The sequence below is a fragment of the Psittacula echo genome (assembly GCF_963264785.1).
Source record: "Psittacula echo genome assembly, chromosome: 16".
Classification (NCBI taxonomy): Eukaryota; Metazoa; Chordata; class Aves; order Psittaciformes; family Psittacidae; genus Psittacula; species Psittacula echo.
In genome coordinates this window covers 240,091-260,468 of record NC_137752.1, presented here as the reverse complement: position 1 = coordinate 260,468, position 20,378 = coordinate 240,091, and the positions used below count along the sequence as shown (strand labels likewise).

General features: G+C 36.9%; 1 protein-coding gene across 3 annotated transcripts in view; it reads left to right on the top strand.

Annotated features, from left to right (window-relative positions):
* Positions 1 to 20,378, top strand: part of CCDC180 (coiled-coil domain containing 180) — a 33,091-nt gene that overhangs the window by 1,439 nt on the left and 11,274 nt on the right. Inside the window, exons 2-29 of one of the 3 annotated variants that reach the window (XM_080630965.1) lie at positions 61 to 170; positions 273 to 401; positions 560 to 670; positions 1,659 to 1,754; positions 2,015 to 2,178; positions 2,276 to 2,395; positions 3,051 to 3,130; positions 3,795 to 3,883; positions 4,444 to 4,566; positions 5,188 to 5,361; positions 7,145 to 7,184; positions 7,283 to 7,512; positions 8,103 to 8,320; positions 8,799 to 8,974; positions 10,061 to 10,241; positions 10,780 to 10,926; positions 11,199 to 11,343; positions 11,552 to 11,668; positions 12,529 to 12,642; positions 13,297 to 13,496; positions 14,228 to 14,289; positions 14,789 to 14,921; positions 16,008 to 16,082; positions 17,000 to 17,066; positions 17,405 to 17,555; positions 17,977 to 18,137; positions 18,902 to 19,039; positions 20,064 to 20,175. In XM_080630965.1, coding sequence (XP_080487091.1) covers positions 72 to 170; positions 273 to 401; positions 560 to 670; positions 1,659 to 1,754; positions 2,015 to 2,178; positions 2,276 to 2,395; positions 3,051 to 3,130; positions 3,795 to 3,883; positions 4,444 to 4,566; positions 5,188 to 5,361; positions 7,145 to 7,184; positions 7,283 to 7,512; positions 8,103 to 8,320; positions 8,799 to 8,974; positions 10,061 to 10,241; positions 10,780 to 10,926; positions 11,199 to 11,343; positions 11,552 to 11,668; positions 12,529 to 12,642; positions 13,297 to 13,496; positions 14,228 to 14,289; positions 14,789 to 14,921; positions 16,008 to 16,082; positions 17,000 to 17,066; positions 17,405 to 17,555; positions 17,977 to 18,137; positions 18,902 to 19,039; positions 20,064 to 20,175 — 3,652 coding nt within the window. In that variant the 5' untranslated portion in view covers positions 61 to 71. Of the gene's footprint in view, positions 1 to 60; positions 171 to 272; positions 402 to 559; positions 671 to 1,443; positions 1,755 to 2,014; positions 2,179 to 2,275; positions 2,396 to 3,050; positions 3,131 to 3,794; positions 3,884 to 4,443; positions 4,567 to 5,187; positions 5,362 to 7,144; positions 7,185 to 7,282; positions 7,513 to 8,102; positions 8,321 to 8,798; positions 8,975 to 10,060; positions 10,242 to 10,779; positions 10,927 to 11,198; positions 11,344 to 11,551; positions 11,669 to 12,528; positions 12,643 to 13,296; positions 13,497 to 14,227; positions 14,290 to 14,788; positions 14,922 to 16,007; positions 16,083 to 16,999; positions 17,067 to 17,404; positions 17,556 to 17,976; positions 18,138 to 18,901; positions 19,040 to 20,063; positions 20,176 to 20,378 lie in introns of those variants that run through there. The other 2 variants (XM_080630966.1, XM_080630967.1) reach the window with 2 other exon arrangements.

Here is a 20,378-nt window from a genome sequence, read left to right as displayed (position 1 = left end):
TGCATTGCGTTTTCTGCAGCAACAGTTCCAAGCTACATCATCCTCATTTCTTCTTGGCAGTTCCTGAGGAAATGAGGAGTAATATCTTGGAACGCCTGTCAGAACACCGGCGAGGCCGTCATGATGAAGCACTAACCTCAATGTATCATGAGCTTGCCTGCATTGCCAGGGTAAGACTGGATTTTGTAATTCAGATAGTCTTAAGTCTATAAGGTATGCTAAAGTCAAGGCCTAATGTTGGAAAGATTGCACTGACTTACTTACCTTTTTAGGAGATGGAGCCCTTTGTTTTGGAGCCTGGAAAATTCCTTCTGACAAAGCTGATGGAATCCGATAGAAAAATTGAACATCTCTTTAAAAAGATTGAGTTTGCCACTACTCTGGGAGGTTTCTCAATTGAAGTAAGGCAGCTTATGCCATTGTCTCCTCCTCAGTTCTTTGTACCTTGTCTGCGTAACAGCTTCTTATGTCTTGCTGTAGTTTTAAGATATAAATGCCTTTTTTTTTTTTTTTCTGATATTTCATTTTCAGTGAGATTGAAAATAAATCCTTCTTGCAGGGTTTGGAAGACCTGTGGAGTATTATCCACCAGGAATCCTTAACCAGAAGGAAGTGGATTAAGGAAATGGATGAATCCCTGAAAAAGGTTGAAAGAAGTCGAGCTGATCAAGTGAGCTGTGGTCTTCATAGCTGTTAATTCAGCATAAGATGTTTTTTTGCTCCTGGTGCTGGGTGTAGTGCAGACAGTAGTTTGTTTCCACAGGAGCCAAAGACATCTGCCAGGGGCTCTGTTGCGTAGGCACTTACTGTCTTTTCACCAGTAGATTCTCTCGTACTCACATAATCAGAAAATACTTCTTTAGCAGTTACAAAGTGTTTGTTTCATTCACAATTACCTGTATTAAAGATGCAAGGGACATGTGAGCTGCTTTTATTTTTCTGCAGAGTTATTTAGGTCAAACTGTGGCAGGTCTGAGGTTATTTTGTTGGGAAGTACCTACTTCAGCGCTGCTGGGAACTGCCCGAGCTGGTTGGAGTTTGGGCAGGTGGGGTATCAGTAATAGATGTGCTATGCTTCTGCAGGCTTCAGCCTGACCTGTAAGTCATTTGAGATCACAGGAAATGTTAGGATAAATAAACAAACAAATAGTCCATAAGGAAGTCCTTGCTGCTTTGTCCTTGCAGGCAAACAAAAGCTATCTGTTATACCCATGTCAGTTTGTCCTCTCTTTGTAATGAAGACACTGTGAATAGGTCCAATAATTTTTCTATTTGATTAGTTATAAAAAATACCAGAGATGACCATGTTTGCTTAAATCCACCAAGCACTGGTGGATTCACTGCAGGTATTTGAAAGGAAGTTGGTTTGATTTTTTAATTCAAATTGCAGTCTGTCTGCAGAGCACTCACTCATCACAGCTATTAAAGAGAAATTGGTTGAGTAGTAACAAAATGGAATGTTTTAGTTACTATTTATATGAGTGATTTAAAAAAATCAGTATTTAAGATTTTAAGTATTTTAAGATTCTCTTCTCAATCTGTCTGATTTTATTGTAATGGAAAAAAATGTTTTGTTTATAGCATTGCTTAACTTTGGAAAGTGACGTTGGAGTTACATAGATTTTTTTGTTGTTGTTCTTTATTTTTTTATTGCACAGATAACAGCTGTACTGAGGAAGTATACTGTGATACTGGAAAACATTTCCTTCTTCTTGTCAGCTGATGTTTACAGGCTGATAAACAATGAGGCCATGGTAAATCTTTCATCCTGAGAGGCTGGTTTACTTGTGAGAAGTAGCAATCAGTATTCCCAGAGTGTCTTCTTTTCCAACTGAAATTCATTATTTCTACTTACCAATCCCTGCCTGTAGGAAAGCTTTTTATTTTTCAGGATATTCTTTATGATTTGTGTCATTTATATTTCCCACTCATTTTACACAGGACATTCTCTTCTTTTTTTTTTTTTTAATATTTTATGCTGCTTTTATTCCTGTTTTGAATTTTTACTGCACAGCTCATTAACAGAGCGCTATTGGCTAACCAGAGGGCAATTGCCAAGCTGTTCTTTAATCTAATGAAATCAGAGCTGAAGAAGGAATTATTCCTTCGATTGAAATGGCAAGACAGAGTCAAGGACTGGAAGCTCATCCAAAAGAACTGTATAGTTCACAGTTTCAGGTCAGATATTTTACAGTTATGTTTTGACATATGAATAAGACACAGTGACAAGTTTCCCAAACAGATACTTACTTCAGTGTATTCTTCAATCCTACAGAGAATTTATGGCAAATGAAGAAATACAGAATCCCCCATCTGTGAAAGTAGAAATGGAAAATATGATAACAGATCAGATTTTACTTAGTGAAAGGAGACTGGAGTTCTTGCAGCACCTGGGGTATGACAAAAGAGAACAGGGACAAAGGAAAATATAATTTTTCTAGAATTAATGAAGGTTTTGATAACAAAATGCAGTTTGCTCTCTTTCAGTGTGTGATTGTACAATGTAGCAGTAAGGCAGGGCCAGGAATTCATTTGTAAAGCTATGTTTAATGGAAAAAAAAGCACTCTTGGTTTTGAGTGGACCAGTTACACTAAACGGGGGGGATCAAAGGCTAGAAATGCAGGAACATGAAAGTAAATATTCCTAACCGTTGAAACATGTTAGAAAGGGGCAGACAAGTATGGATGGATTGTATAAACTGGTGATCTTGTCAAGGCATTATTGCTGGGGGGAGTTTAATTTGCATAATAAATTAAGAAAGAAGTCTTTATGGAAATCTAACACTGCTACATTTGCATGTCCATCCTGACCAGAAGATGGTTTGAGTGCAATGCATTACAGTATTTTACAGTTTTTCTTTTGCAATGTATGTAGCAGCAAGATAGATTACAGTTAGTTCCTTGTTGGTGAACAGTGGTCTTGGTGAACAGCAGTGATTTTATTTTCATTGTGTCCCTTAAAATATGCCATATAATCCCATAATTGTATCCCTTAAGAGCCAACCAGATTCTATTTGAAGATATCTGACTCTTGTTTCATATTTCAATAGTGATTTGTTGCCTCCAACACACACTAAGGCTGAGATAAGTGAGTGGTACAGATCTTTGGTGAATTTAAACAAAAGTATAGGTAAGTTGGGAAATCATAAAAACAGTCTGGAATTCAAGCAATTCCAGTCAATACTGAGTCAGACAGTTGCTTTGAAGTATTTGTTTGCTATGTTTATTCCATGGGTTTCCATGTATCTTCTAAGTTGCTTTGAGCTGGCAATAGTACCCAAATAAACTGTCCATTGCCTCGCGTTGCTTTTGCTAGCACAAACATTTTTTCATGGTGAGATCCAGCAGGAACTGACTTGGTTAGAATTAATCTGGGGGAAATAGAAGGTTAATCTTAATGCAGATCAGTTCTCAATAATACAAAAATACTCCTCTTGGAGATTGAGAGGGGAAGTATTTGGAATGCTTCCTTCCTCTGAGTCCTATAGTGTGCCCTCCTTCTGTGTGTCTACCTTCTCCTGAACACATCCTGTCTTAATGTTTGTAGCCTCTATAGCAGCAAATAAGTTGCTAATGATTGTAAATAACTCACTGCCTTTAAACATAATAATTAAAATATTTGTATTAAAACACCTTATTGGTTGATACCAATAGATTGATACTTCACATAAGTGTGAAGACACTACTGGGATATATTACCTGTGCTGAGACTCAGCAGAGGCCCTCATTTCACACTGCATTGTGAAATACAGAAATCTTTACACTTTTCTTCCCTGTTCTTCCATGTCCTTAAGATACCTACAACATGCAGTGTATGAGGAAAATACGCATCCAGTACGAGAGAGTCCAGCAGACGTGTTTGGCAGCAGTGCAGCTACACAAGGTTAGTATCAGCTTTGCAAGTTCTCGGAAGGAGGAAGGATTGCTAGTAACAGTGTGCAACAGGTTGTTACATTAATATGTTTGAGTATCCACCAAACATGAGATAACAAGTGAAATTACTTTCTAACCTGTCTTATGTTAGAAAAGTTACTGTCCATTTTATTTCACAGTATCATATGGTATTTATACTTTAAATGTGTAAAAGCAGTAAAAAATGCCAGTAGTGAAAGGAGTACTGAGCCACTTTTAGGTGGAGGACCCAAGGTCACAACCCTCAGTCATTGTGCTGAACCTCTCTTTTCTTGGGAAAGAAATTCCACCTCTCTGCCTTAGTTTCTACCTTTGGGTCCAAATGGAATTGTACTGTTTACTAGCAGAATATGAGATTCGGGGTGGGGGGTGGGGGTGTGTGTGTGTGGTGTGTGGAATGGGGTGTGCTGAATCTTCTTCTATCTATTCACAAGAAAAGAAGAAACACCAAGTTTAGCCATGCTCTCGAAAAGCCACACAGTATTTGTTATATTATGTATATGTCAATAACTTAGCATTCTTTTTCTTTAGAATAACTTGTTGAATCTAAACATTTGCACAAAAGAAGAGGCTGAAGAAACTGTGAATTCTGACTTTCTTCAGTTGACTGAGAAACTAGAAAATCACTTTGAAGAAGAGCTGGAGCATATGCATGTATGTTTATTACATTTGGTTTTCTTACTCTCTGTTCTCCCTGCGCTACTGCCTGAAATGCTACATGCATCTTAGGCTGCTGCTGTCACATCAGACAGAGGTCTAGAATGTGACTCAACACCTGCCCCACAAATAAAAACAGTTTGGTATGATTCAAGAGAAGAGTTCCTAATTGTTTGGTTTATATTTATAATAGGTTATCACAGATTAATTAGGTATAGCACATCCTGCCTGGACTCAGGGAATAGATATAAGTGACATCCCAAATTTCTTTCAATCCTATCTTTTATGATTCCATACGTGAAAATGGCTGGGCAGTTGTTCCTAAAATGATAGATAGCCAGATACTTCAGGTCATGTGCTGAACTTGGTGATTCCATGCTTTACAGTACCAGAATAATAAATAGGAGTTTTAGTATCTCAGCTTCTAGAACAAAAGTCCACATTCTTCCTTGGTTTACTTGGACTATTTTTTCCTTTCCAAATAGAAGAGACCATGTTGAATATTGATACCACACTGCCAGACAGCCTTCTAACATGTCATATGTCCCCTTACTCATTCATTTCACCTTCCAGCAAACAGTTTAGTAGTAACTGGTTCACTTTAATGTCTTTCTTTAGAGAGACTTTGAGGAGCTGGCTAAACAGCATGAGCAGAATTGTGAAGACTTGTACAGCTATTTTCAGGAGGCCATGGGTCTCTGGAATGTTCATCAGCTCAAACTGTCCCAGCGGGAAGATGAACTTCAGAAGAAATTAGATGAATGCAGATGGAAACATGATAACTTAACTCAGGTATAAACATAAACCCAAGGATGCAGTATAATGTAAAGAGAGGACTTCTTAATGCAGAGAACCCTCTGGAATTCAAAATACCTGCTATAAAATTTACAACATTATCTTTGACATAATACTGGAATTTCTACAGAGTAGTTTAATTGAGTCAGGTAAATTTTTTGCTGCTTGATTCACATTTAATGTATGGTCATATTTTATTCTTGACATGGCAAAGGTGATGAAGATTATATTTTATGTATTGAGTGGCTACAAGTTTCTATTACTCATAAGATCTTGTACAGTTGTGGGGTCTTGTTTGTGTGTCAAATTCTCGAATTATGGGTATAACATGCAACTTGGGGTGGCAGTGTCAGAGATGTTCATTATCTATGAAAGATCTTCAGAGGATATGAGTTTTTCTAAGGTAGCTTCCCCTCTTGGTGTAGAATATATGTACCTAATTAAATTATTTGAATCCTAAATAGTGATGACGCATTTTAGTAATTACAGATCATTTTTACTGGCTTCTTCTTATGTGGCCCTAGATGCTGGAAGCTAATCTGGATATAATTTTGGATAAAATGAGAAGAGAAAGCTCCGAAGAAAATCTGAAAAAATATTTGGAGAATGCATTTTCTTCTTTAGATGACATTAGAGCTAGGTATGAGTTTTGTAGGTGCAAACTTAAAAAGTAAAGCACGTTTAAATGTTGCTTGTATTACTTAGGTCTTATTTATGCTGTAGTGTGAAAGTGTGAAAGGCAATGCTTGGTACTTCATCTAAGAATGTAAAATAAAATAATTTCTATATTGAATGAAGTTAAGGCAAAATATATCCCCATGTTAGAAGTGAGACTGATAGAAGTTTTAAGATATACTGGGCCAGTATTATTATGTGGTACCATGTCATCCATGCCAGAGGAATGATGGTTTATTCAGAAGACGAAAGTAGTGCTTCACGTTCTTGCATCACATGCATTAAAAGGAAGTCAGTGCCCTCACCCGTGCTCACAGATTTGAACGCTTTCAAAATCACAAGGACTAGAAGTCACTTTAAAAATCACATCAAAACAGCACATGCCTCTCTCCTTGCTGAAGATCTTAGCCTAAGGTTTGAGGATTAAATAACCAGAGAGGAAGCAGTTATGTTTTCACACCCAGAAGGTCTTTTGTATCTGTTAGTTCAGAGACATATTAGAAGGGTGATGTGCACCTGCGAGGCAGATACTCTCACATGCACACACCTCCCCTGCACCTGTGTTTAGAGTTGTTATTTCAATGCTCTTTGTATTCTTTGGAAAAATTTTACAACCCCAAGGTAACGTACCTTTTTAGGTGAGTGAAAATAATGATAGAGTACAATGTTTAGCCTAAAGGTTTTATGAGATTGGTCGGAAAGTTAGACATTGTAGCCGTATTTCATTTTATTTCTATACATACTCAAGTCTATTAAACGGTGACCTTAAATTTGGCAGGTATGAGACCTTCAACCAAGTTCTAATGGATAAAGTAATGGCTTACCCAGAAGCTATTTTTCAGGAATTGATTTCTTACAGTATATCCATCAGCCAATATTTTAATGTGAAAGAAATCTTCAAACAGGTATAAAGAAAACAAACTTCTTCTGGTTTAAAGTCTTATTGATGTATGAATTTTTCACTTTGGGGAAAATTTACTTGAACTTTAAAATTTAGATTATAGAAACCGAAGCGTTTTTTGGCCGTAGGACTGAAGTGGGTTTGGGTTAAGCAACTGTTTTTTTTTAAATTGTGTGTGGGTTTTTGTTGTTGTTTTGCTTTTAGAACTTGCAAGGAAAGACGGACTCCACACTTCAAGATCAAGGTAATACCTCAATGGTGCAAACAGGTAATTTTGCTTGCTTGTTTTCAATCTGTATTTCTTTGGATTGTGACCAGTAAAACTCTGCTTTAACTGGAAAGAACTAGGTAAGGCTTCAGAAGTTGAATTCCTGGTGGAGCAGCAAGCTGAGAGCAGTGTGCAAGAAAATGAAGGAGAGGAAAAGATTAACAGTTGTCAACAGGAAAATGAAGAAACACACACAGCTGAGAATGAGGAGATTTTTGCCCAGGAAACTGAAAACAAAGGGAAAAATGAAGATGAGGAGAGTATTCCTCATGAAAGTGAAGAAACTGAGCATGCAGAGCAGAGGGTAAGTTTTACACGGCTAAATGAACAAGAGAATAAATTGAAGATGAAATGCATCTTGCACAAAATAGTGATGAATAAGAAGTCTTTTTTATTATTATTATTACTTTAATGGTGTAAGTCTAAATTCCTTAAAGTAGATTAGATTTAGTTTATTGTTTTAATTTCTTTCTGGAGTATTAGGGCTTTAGATCCTTTTTATGGGCAAATGGAATGTATAAAACAGTTTACAATGCACTTTTGCACTGCTTTTACCCTTGTAAAAAAACTTTTGCATAGAATTTTTTTTTTGAAATATCTTTCTTTCTTTCTTTCATCTTAGTATTCTTAACCCAGGGAAACTGATTTAGGCTGTATTTGTACCTAAGTATTAGTTTTTCAGGTGTTTAGTTATGTGAATTTATCACCATAACAAAATAATTTTAAAACTTTGGTGACTCTACCTAAGACACTTGCAAACATCTGTTCTCTGTACAAAGGTTGTCCAAATTGAGAATGTTATTCTTAATATCCTTAGAATTCTTACATTAGCTTGTGCACTGTTGATTCTATGCCTTTAAATGTAACAGATTATGATTTCCAGTTGTTTCCTAGGTGATGTTCAACAGCAGCAAGGCAGATAGCTCTGAAATTGCCACTGAGATTTTTTCCACTTCTAGTGGCAATTCTTACACGGTTCTTAGAGTTGAAGAGGCAGGAAAGACTGGCATCCCAGAGACTTATTTTACAAAATATGAACAAAAAGGATCACTTCCTGTGTACCTGAAATACATACTTGTCGAAGAAACAGTGTTTGTACAGCTGAAAAAACGGTTAGTAGAAAACAGTTTTCTGTTTGTTCTTTACCTTTAGGTAATAGACAAATTTCACCTGTTTGGAAGAGACATTAGATTAAAGATGCAAAAATAATCTAATGATTTTGATGTTATTCCTCTTAAATTGATAAAAATAAGAGAAAATTTGTGTATTGCTTTTCATCCATGACTCTCAAAGTACCACATCAGCATTTACCTTTTACAGACCATTCATATTTTACAGAATATTATTTAGTGAGAAGACTTGCTACAGAAAAGCAAGTAGTTTGCCCAAATTCCCTGCAGAGCCATGGAGATAAAATGCTTGGTACTCAGTAGCATACAGCTAGCTTAAAAACTCTACCAGTATTGTGCAAATGGTATTGAAAACACATCTCCCTATAGTCAGAATTTAAATTCTTAGAATTAATATATTTAATAAATTCTTATTTACTACTTACTGTTTCTCACTGTAATATTTCTTTTTCAATCACAGTATTCGCCTCTGCTTTTTTGAACACTTGGAGAAATGGTTTGCAGAGTCCTTGTCCAACTCCTGTGTCTTTGTGGCTGCCAAGAAAGAGGAGCTGAATTCAGAACTTCAGCTGCGTCTTCACTTGCACCAGCAGAAGCAGGAGAACATAGAGACAAACATCTACAATGTTAGAGCTGGTATCCACTTGTTTTTACTCTGAGCATTCCATGTCTTTATTTAGAGAGGAACATAAGTGGACCAAGATGTGTTTCGGCATCAGTTGACTCAGTAGTAGAGGACAGTAGGAAGCAGTTCAGTGCCTACTAATTCCTAGTATAATATGTTACTCATATTTTAAAAAAGTCGTTTCTGTCCTATAGCTCATGCTGGCTCGGCTGCTGTATTGCGCTTGGAAAACAGCCAGCAGTGTCTTGATCAATAGCATGATTGTAAAAGATGTAAGAAATGAACATTCAGTTTCTATTGTCAATATCTGTGAGGCCTTGTTCTCCTGGAAGTTATTTAACAAGAGTTTGCAATGTGCAAAAAATAATTTTCAGAGTATTGCAGAAAAAGAATTGGCAAATGTTGAGAGAGCTGAAATGCCAGGGCCCGGCTCAGCTCTGTGAACAGCTTCAAGAAGCTTCAGACTGGCCACTAACCGCAGCTCTTTTCTGTATGAGAAGTGTCAAGTTTTTATTGGGGAAAAAAATGATTTAAGACTGATTTGGTGGCCCTGAACATCTAAACTGGAAACTTCTTTTTCAGGAGAACAAGCAAATAGTTTGTCAATGCCACTTTTTCCTGCAAAGAGGATAGGTGCCTTTCTGGCAGTTTTCTTGAGGGTGATTGGATTTGATTTACCTGCCCATCAGTCCACAATGGAGACCAAAAAAGTTTTTGGTTTTTGGGTTTTTTTTTCCCACAAAAATAGAGAGAGGTATATTTTTCGTTAAAAAGAAAATCCTTTACTTTGGTTACAAGACTGAGAACAGAGATAATGGAATGTAAGGAGTGACCAAAACGAAAAGAAAAAAGAGGGCTTAGAGCAAATAAAAGACATTTGTGATTTGAATGGATTATGAGCTGCCAGGGATACATGTCAAAGCCATGAGTAAAATCGAGGAAACAGAATTGGGTGTATTTTATTTGTACATTTTAGCCACTCTGAGATCTGTCTCAGTCTATTCACAGCTGCTTCTGCTAATAGGTTGGCTGATGGTTGTGATGGTCACAGTAAACATGGAATAATGACCGTATTGTAACATTTCTTTTCTTGTCAGTGGAACTGTTGCTTCACAAAGAGCGTCTGGAATGCCACTGCACAGGGGTGGGGGATGCTCTGGAAAAGGAGAGAGCTGAATTTCTCAGATTTTGTGAGCAGCAAGATAACATCTGCAAAAACTTCGAATCACATCTCTGTGATATGGAGTCTGTCTTCCTCAGTGCTCCTATGACTGAGAAGTAAGTGTGCCACAGGTGTTGCTGGTGTGAATTTCCATAGTTAAATACTCCTCATTGCTGTCTGCACCATTCCTGGTTTGTGCTCTGAGGCTGTTTTACATGTTATTACTCTTCAGTGAAGATTGCTTTATGAGATACAAAAAAAAAAAAAGGAAAATTTTTCTTTCCTTTCTCTCTCCCTGAAGAAATTAAACCCAGAACTGAATGGATGGCAACTATTCTCATGCATTTTCAAAGTCCTGGCAGTCTTAAAGTAGAAAAGATGTTTCATCTGTTTACATTTTATCTGGTTTATTGAACCTACAAGGTTATATGAATTAACTAATTGGTTTTGAAGGATACTTTTCGACAGCATCAAGTGCTTACTGATCTCTTTGACATGTCCATCCAGACAGTCACAATTCAGTGGGTTGCTTTCAGAATACTAAAACACTCGAGTTCTGAGATTTGTTCATGTCTGTATAGCCAGCAGCCTCTGAATCATAATGTGTGTTCCTTGTTCTATGTGTTTTCCCTGTCTTGTATTGTTTGCTATTAGGTTAGTTTCTTTCAGCAACAATCTGCACTCAGAGCTACATAATCATCTGGAAATGATCCAGGTTTCCCTGAGGAGTTACCGGAACTATTTAGATGAAGCTTTTGGAAAATTAAGAAATTCAAATGTGGATTTTCTTAAAACTTGCAGGTATAGAGATTTCATTACTGTTGTTTATAAATAGTTACTGTTTCTAGGCATCTGTGTTTGTTGCATAGGCAGAACAGCAAGATTCAAGTTTATTTTGTTATTTGTCTAATTTGCTATTTAAAAAAGCAAATGTATTTTGGTAAGCCACTATTATCATACTGTTTTCATTACATTTGTATTGATATCTATGTTTTAGGGCTACTTAGCTGGAACAGTCTTTGAGAAAAGGAAGACTCCTGGCCAATTTTTTTTTCTTTGCTGTTTTTTTTCAGATTATTTTTGGAGGGAGGTAACTTTTCTCCTGAGGAGGTGAAGTCCTTCAGCAAGCGTCTTCAGGAGGAGAGTGAGCATATTGATGCTTTTGAAGGTTTAATCAAAACAGATATGGAGAAAATGGAATCAAGCTGCCTGGAGCAGGTGTGCAGTTTCCTTCCTTCAAATGATACATTAGATTGGCATATTTGATGTGATTTATAATCATCCCACCCCTAGATTAGAACTGTAAGACTGTTATGCATGGCAATTACGTGATGGAAAAAATAAATAGAAATGCTGAGTTCTGTTATCAAAGTTTTAAAAAGTGAAAATTAATTACTCCTGTCTCTTGTTTCTGACATTCTTAAAGGCTACCGAACTTATCAACCAGTCTGAAATGAAATTTCGTTATCTCTTTATGAGTCGAGTCTTTATGGAGAAGATCCAACAATTTTTGACGAATCTACGAGTGCAAATCAAGTCAGAGGTATAAACAGAAAAGTCAGAACTTGGTTTAAATGAATTACAATAATTTCCCTCATATTACATTGAAGATATTTTTGTCTGAATTGAGAGTGGACAAACTTTAAGTGACTTTTTATATTAATTCAAAACCTGTTTTCTAGGTCATGATAACCTTAAAACTATGTTTTTACTGCTGCTGTAGCTATACTGGAACACTATGTGATCTTGCAGCATGTTGAATATGTACATCTGAATAGACTAGCATTTTTGTGTGGTGCAGTAAAGAACATGAAGTGTTGCTTTCCCTAATTGTTTTCAGCTTCTCCTCTGAGTACCAGTGCTTGAGTGTTTTTACCAGTTAGTCTCAAAGTGGAGCCTCGAAAATCCCTTGAATGGGATTTTGCTTCACTAATATCTGCTTCTGTTTTAGGTAGCAAATTCCAATTTGCAGGCAGTGACATTAAACTCTTCCCTGGAGAAGCTCCGTCAGAAGATAGATGCTTGTGCCCATCCTACTGCAGATACTGAAGTCAGTTCTTATCGGCATGAAGTAGTATTTAATTTGACTTGGTTTTAATTTGATTCACTGTGCATGTTTGTATAATCTATAAACTAATATTTTTGAGGTAAGCTTATGTTTACACACGTTTTGGGGTGGGCAAAAAGTGTACTTTACCACTGAATTTTTGCTCAGGAAGGTCCTGTACCTGTTTTCCTGTTTGCCAAACATAAATCTCGGCCTCTATACAACCTCATAGCTTCCATATATGTGTAAATGAAATGGTGACAAAATCATATGATTTTATATGCAAGAGTCAGCATATTTGGAAAGTCTGAAACAGCTAGCTTAGCAACTACCATCTGTAATATCATCTCTTTCAGGCCTTGACTTCAGAAGAGTTGTATGATTTTGCCAAAGTAGTGTTGAAAGAACTGAAAAAGAGGAGCCAGTATCTCGACTGCTTGCTAGTAAAAGCAATGAGCCTGCATGAGAATGTAAGATAGAATTTAAGTTCTATATTTTACTTAATATTGAGTGAATTTTTATCTGAATGTTTCACAGGTTTTTCAGAATCCGTGCTTTGAATTTTCAAATGAGGAAAGATGCTGCATTATGGCAAGCTGTCCAAGACTTTGTAACATTAGATCAGCTTCTTTAAGAGGATGAGTAAATCAGTTGCCACTGAGTTCACTAAATGTTAAAGATGTACAGTTCTTCACAATTATTTTCAAAAGTAGCACTATTCATAGATATGTATTTCATGGGTTTCTTTAAATAAATAAAAAAATAAAAATAAAATCTGTCCTGAAGAGATCTTTTTTACGAAGTGGGTTTTTTTTTGCTTTGGTTAGGTTTTAACTTCCTTGTCTGGAAAGTATGTAATTTGTAGTCCACAAAGGATCATTGTTCTAAGGATGTATACTTAAATACTGCTTATGATAATTGTGAGAATCTGCTCTTAACTACTTATAAGTGTCTCAGAGTTGCATAGCTCTAATAACTTTACTACTGGAACTATAAAAATCTTTCTTTCAGCCTGTGAAGCAAAACAATGTGTTTGGAAGATCTGCTTTAGTGATCAGTAACTACATGTAATGCTTTCACTGCCTGGTACAGTCAACAGGGTTTCATTTTTCCTCATATTTCAGGAAGACTTTACCCCTCTTGCAACAGATGTTACATTACAAGATCCAATTGCTGTTGCCACTCGAACAGAGTATCTCGGAGATGAGAACAAAGTGATGGTGATGGGGCTGGATCCTGTCAAATTTCCTTTGTTAAATCCAAGCAGAATGGGAAAGTCTGCAGTTGATGATTTAGCAATAAGCGTTATCAAAAATTTACTTGAGTAAGTACTTGTTTGCTTAAAGGTGTTTTTCTGTGCCTGTCTTTATTTATATTTCCTTTGCTGCATACACCTCCTATCTTCATGAGGCTCACCATAACACTACAAGGGGTTTCCCTACAGTATTTCTAAAAATCATATTCCAGAAGCATATAAAGGCTTTCCTGAATTCATATTTTGTAGTTTACCTTTATATATAAAGAACTATTGAATATATTATTCTTAGTTAATACTACTACATACTTCCTGGTAGCTGAGACTGCTTTCTTTGTAAGAGCAAGATTTCTAATAGCCAAAAATACCCCATTGTGAGTAATGATCTAGTAAACATCTAGTTTATAGCACTGTGATAAATTTTAGGTATTAAATTTTTGTATTCCAGAGCCTTATTTTTAATTAAGAAATAATTCCATGCTACATACTTGAAAGAACATACAAAGTGTGAAATGAACAGTATGACAAGTGTGTGATTTGCAAATAAATATTTTAATGCATTTTTGCTTGCAGAAATTATGAAATTCCAGCTCAACGGTTAGTTGGTCCCATGAAAGTACTTATATTTACACTGTCAGCTGTAAAAGTAATCCTATCTGCTAAATATTGTCTCAGAAATTTAATTGCACTTAGCACATGGTGGGGATAGAGAACTTCCATAGCTCTCTATATGATGTATAATTTAGTATATAACATAAAATACAGTATTCAATAGCTCATTAGCTCTTTTTTTGTTTCAGAATTCAGCCATACAGAAGATCTTCGGGCCTAAATCAGGATCACGCACTTTCATCAGGAGCAGGTGTGTCAGAATTTCTTTTACTATATTACATTAATCTAAATTGGGGTTCCTAGCATGTCACTGAGGTAATGCCGACTTTCCCCTACCGAAGTTTTCCATTTCCTCATCTCTCCTCTCTTGAGCTTGATTTCTCCAGCCGCTTCCATAGATACACTCACTCTCTTCCACATTCCTAAGTTCCCATCACAGCCAAGACTATGAACGTAGCCCTCTCATTTTCCTTATTCCCTACCTTAATGCTGTTTTAAGCCTCCTCTCATCTACCACATATTCTCTATGATGTTCCCACTCCCCAGTACACAACCTTTATTGCTGTTGCCACTGCTGGGCTACTTCAGTTCTGTCTGCCAGAAATTATTGTTCCTATAACTGTCCCCTTAATGTTGTAACAAAACAGTACAGAAATGAGAACGCAAACTATACAACCATAAAACAAAACAAAACAATCTTCAACTGGCATTTATGCAATGTTCTTAATCTTTCCTTGTTAAATATAAAGCAATTCTTCCCACATCAAAGAAGAGTTCTTGCTTTAATGTATCTGATGAAGATCCTCGGAAATCTGCCTCTTGCAGCTCTGCAGCTCTGGCTACCAGGAAGACGTCTCTTAGAAAACCGATACGAACAGGAAGGTAAGATCACCTGAAAGGAGGAATTCCACTTATAATATTGGTATGCAGAAATTCACCTAAACTTTGTCCGCTGCCTATTCTTTGAAAAATTGTTAATGCTTATTTGTATTTGCCTTCTTTCCATCTGTGCTCATCATTTGGCATCTCTTCCCTGTTTATGTCCTCATGATCAGCTCTGCATTCTTTTTTTCAGGTTTTGGCTGGAAAAACATTCTTCTTTTTCTCCTGCATCTGCTGCTGTTTTGTTTTTTTCTGAAGTTGTTGAAATACAGACTAACTCCCCCCTTAAATCAATATGGCTTAATTTTCAGGTCTGGTGTCTAAATAGTATGTCTTCAGCTTAGTCCATAGGTAAATAAAATGAGCTACTGTAATAGAATAGAATAGAACCACAGAATCAGAGAATATTTAGGGCTGGAAAGGACCTTAAGATCACCTAGTTCCAACCCCAATATCATGGGCAGGGACATCTCACACTAAACCATGTCACCCAAGACTCCATTTAACCTGGCCTTGAACACTGCCAGAGATGAAGCATTCACAACTTCCTTGCGCAACCCATTCCAGTGCCTCACCACTCTCACAGTAAAGAGCTTCTTCCTTATATCTAACCTAAACTTCCCCTCTTTAAGTTTGAACCCATTACTCCTTGTCCCTTCACTACAGCCCCTAATGCAGAGTCCACCCTCAGCACCCTTGTAGACCCCCTTCAGATACTGAAAGCTGCTCTGAGGTCTCCACGCAGCTTCTCTTCTCCAGGCTGAATAGTCCCAGCTTTCTCAGCCTGTCTTCATACAGGAGGTGCTCCAGCCCCTGATCATCCTCATGGCCTCCTTTGGAATCATTCGAACAGTTCCATGTCCTTTTTATGTTGAAATGGAGCAACAGAAGAGTCTGAAGAGCCACTGAAGAGAAAATCCTTTTTTCCCATTAAAAACTTATTTTCACATAACACTAGTTTTAGGGTTACATTTTCCTGAAGTTTTCTTCAGTTTCATGTCCTTTGTATGACTGACCTGCTCAAATAACCAGCCAGAGAAGGAAAATACTTGTGGATAGCTTCAAATTAATGTTTTGCCTCCCTAGAATACAAAAGTACACCAGACCAGTTCTCAGTGATAAGGAATTTCAGATATTTGAAGAGAAGCCTCCAGAATCTGAGTAAGTTATGTATATTTTCAGAAATAGAAGTTGATCTGCAAAAAAACCCCCTACCTATGTATTTATTTATAATTGTGAACTGTAGAGTTCACCACTGAATTTTGGGGTATTTAACCTTGATATTTATGGATTGAAGTGTTTACAGAACAGTTCCTTTTTGGAACATAATAATAGTGAATCCATAGTCATCCATTTTATTCTGTTTAGTGTCTGGAATGGATAGCCTCATTGGAGCTCATTTTGTACATTTACAAAGAATGGGCTGGAAAATGTAGAACAGTCTGTCTTTCAGTTATTTTCACCTCTAAGATGATTAATAAATATCATGCACTACATTCTTGCGCTCAATATTACATTTATATGGATTATCAAGGAACAAACCTTTTAGAAGGTGATTTTTAAATGGTTCTATTCTCCTCTAAGAAAATTTTAATTTTTTAATACATAGAATTGAGATATTTCATATGCACTACACAAAACTATTAAAATTGATGCCTAAGGTGTTTAAGTGCTTGGGAATTTTATTCCACATTGTGCTTCAAAATACTGCCAGTAAACAGCTAGACCCACCTTCAGATGTTTGTGGTTTATCTCAAATGGCTAAGCTCCGAAGGTGAGGTTTCAGCACAGGATGCTCCCATGGCTGCTTTGTTACATGGAGTTTTCTCTGGTGTTTCCAATAGCTCTTCAGCTCTGGTGCTTCTACAGAGATTCTGCACTGACGGGGTGAAGGTTCTGGGGCATTCTGAACATTTGTTTGTGTATGCTCTGAAAAATGTATTAAAATAAACCAAAACAATGTATTAGAAAACCAGTCAATATTGCCTATGTGGTCACTTTACAGAGTGGTTGTCTTTTATGTTTGGTTGGGTTTATCTATTTATTTATTTATTATTGTTTATTTCATTTGTTTTCAGTACTTATAAGGGGATTATTATGAATATTCTCTGGACAGGTAACAACAGCTTGCTCTGCCTTGCTGAGGTAAGAAAACCCAGTGGTGTTCAATCACTTGTGCTTTCATAGGTCTTCTCCCTAAGATGTCAGCTGAATCATTTGGCTCTTTGCAATGTCTGGATGGCTATCCAGCACTTCTTCTTTCAGTGCATTTATTTTTTAAATAGTATTTGGCACAGTGTATTTCTAAACACAGTCTTCTTCATAAGCGTTAACTAAGCATTTCAGAATCAGAGGAAGAAAACTGGTCTCAAATAAGAGGGTGGTTGATAGCCTTATGTATCCCTGTTTCTATTATATGCCTAGATGTGACTTGTTTGAATGTGTTATCAACAACTTTGCTGGTTTATCTTTACCTCCTGAAGGAATTTTACCAAAAAGGGAAGCCTCAAGTCACAAAAATCACAATGCCCAAAGACCTGCCAGAGACATTTGAACATTGTGCAGAAGTGCTCAGACAGAATCTTTTGTCATACCAAAGTCAGACAGATGATTACTACAGTTCCTGTCTTATAGGTAAATTCATTCAATAAAGACTTTTAGTCTCTTGTGTATGTAATTTTTCAGTTACGAAAACTGCAAATTGCAGGGGTTGAGATTTACGTAGCTTTCTTAATCCATCACACTCAGTGGAAAAAGTCCAGTTGATTTTACTGGAAATTGGGCCGATATTCTCTTTTCTATGCCATTAGCTACAAAAGGTGTGCCAGAAGGGCACTTGACTGAGTTAGAAGATGTGTATAAGGTCACATCTTTTAACAAGTGCATGTTTCTCAAAATACTGGACCTAGAAAAAGGAATGGCAGGGACAGAATCTCTGTCAGAGAAAATTCCAGGTTGCTTGGCCCTTGCAGCATACATGGAACTTGGCTGAGTGGTTTTTCTCCTTTCAATTAAGACTTCTGTGTCACATAAATATCTTGTCTTTTACAAAAAGAATTTCAGGATCAGCTGAAGTTGTTTGAGAAGGAGCTCTCTTACGTCTCCCTGTTGGCGGTTAATAGCCTTTTCAAAGAACATGAGCGGAAGCTAAGCTATTCTACTGGTCAGGTTCGTCTCCTCTTCAATAAACAGCTGGAAGACTGGGAGAACCTGAAGGTATGTGTCATGGACATCCTGTAATGCTTCCAGTGGAAGCAATGCTAAGTGCATCATAATTATGAAAATACTGTTTTATTAATCTCACTGTTTGTTTAATGACTCACTGCTGAGCTGGCCACACATCTGGTTTCTGTGTTTGCAGTTAGTCTGTGTAGTCCTACTGGAAGCTTTGGATTTCCCTTTTTCTCACTGCTTCCAGCGCAGGACTGGCTCTTTAGAATCTTGTGCAGCTCTGCCTATCATTTGACACTTAGATTGTAAACTCTTTAAGGGCTGTGAGATTGTGGTATGGCTACACAGCTCATACTGCATGGGTGCATTTGTGTGTAAGTACTATGGCGTACAGATGGGTAATAAAATATCATTGATTACAAGTTTTCAAAAGAGACGTATATTTGTCCAGTAATATCAGAGCTGATAATAGAATCATAATGAAGATCACACAGGAAATGTTACAGAGCTGCATCCTGAGATTTAAATTCAGAAAAAAATACAAATATAAAAATATAAACCTATCCTGTTTACCACTTGATAGGAGAGATTATTATTAGTTGAAAACAAACCCAATGTGAGATCAAAGGCGTGCTGTTCTCCAGCAGACAGGCAATTTGGTATACACTGCATTAGACAGCCACAAAACACATTACATTTTCTTTGTCTTTCTGAATACCTTTATATAGAGTGTGTGGGTTTACTTCTTTGTTATTATGACTCAATTGTGCTTTCTTTACTGAAGGCATTTTTTATGTATTTACTTAAAGGCTGCACACAAGAATCAGTTACGTCCCTCCCTAGGACACCCAGGCAACTTGCTGCAGCTGGACACTTTGTGTCAAGAGGAACTAGAAAGGCAAAAAGAGCAAGCTGATGGTATTCACCTCAACATGCAGATGCTGCAGGTAATTGTACAGCCATTGCTCAGCATGAACTTAGATGTTGCATTTGGAAAGGAGAGTATACCTTGAATACATTTTTCCTTCCCATCAAAAGTAAACTGGAAAATGTTTTCAATTTTAGGCAATCCAATTCATATATCTTGTAACTTAAAAGTTATGCATTATAAGCATTAGATCAATATATACATAAATGCATATGCACATGTACACATGTTTTATTGTGGAACTAACTGGTCTTTTGTATCATTCACTGAACATAGTGAGGAAGAGATGACTTAGATCTAAATGGTAAGAATAAAGATATATGTCTAAATTGGTAGCAAGAGTGACGTCCTCTGGTTAGTTATATTACTTGCAGACAACATATGTCTGGAAGGTTTTCTTCTGTATGCATTTCATTAGTGCAAATAATTGACTTTTTTCTACACAAGTGTAAGAACTGGAATAAGAAGATATTTACAGGAGAGTTTTGGGAATCAAAACACTTTTCCTGCTCCATACTCTAGCATTACTGAATATCAGTTCCTTGGCATTAATGCTTTTAGTTTAGGCCACTGACTTAAAACACTATAGTGTCTGCAGAGTATATATATATTTAATTCTGAAGTAATGTCTCCTTCTCCTCTTAGCTCTGCAAACACACACAAAACCACACATTCCCTGTTTTAGAATAATACCTTGGCAGAACATTTGCACCCAAAGTACCCAAATTCCAGCATGGCCTTTGCTTTGGGCATTTACAAACAGCTGGTTCTAGCAGGTTTAGGTTCTCAACCCAAATATACAACTAATGGGCACCTAACACAGAACTGTGTAGGTTTTTATACTTTAGGTAATCAGGTAGTGTTAAGAACACTGCAGCGAGGCACTTTTAGACTCTTATGTGCAGCTTAGAGCCTTCTGTGTGTAATCTGCAGCTGCTGCAAAACATTAAGGTTGGATGCTTGTGTAGTTCCTTTGGAGATAAACTAGGAGGAGATCAAATTATCAGAGGAATTCCTCTCACTTTTCTCCAATGTCACAACAGGACTGTGCTGCTGAGTGTGCTCAGAACTTTGTTTCTGCACTAGCTGCCTTCACTGAAAAGCTGCTTTTGGAATTAGATGAAAGTGTCACTGCTGATGATATACAAGTACCAAGTAAGTAAAGAAGAGATTTCTTGATCAGGCTTCTGCCTCCTTCTCAAAGATTGCAACAGACTGTCCCTGGGAAGAGGAGGCTTTTATGTGCTATAGTACTTTGAATGGGTAGATTTGCATGATGAAACATGCAAAGCTATTTCTTGAAAGTGAAGAGAACTAGCTGCATATATTGACTTCAAAACAATGGTATTACTGCTGTT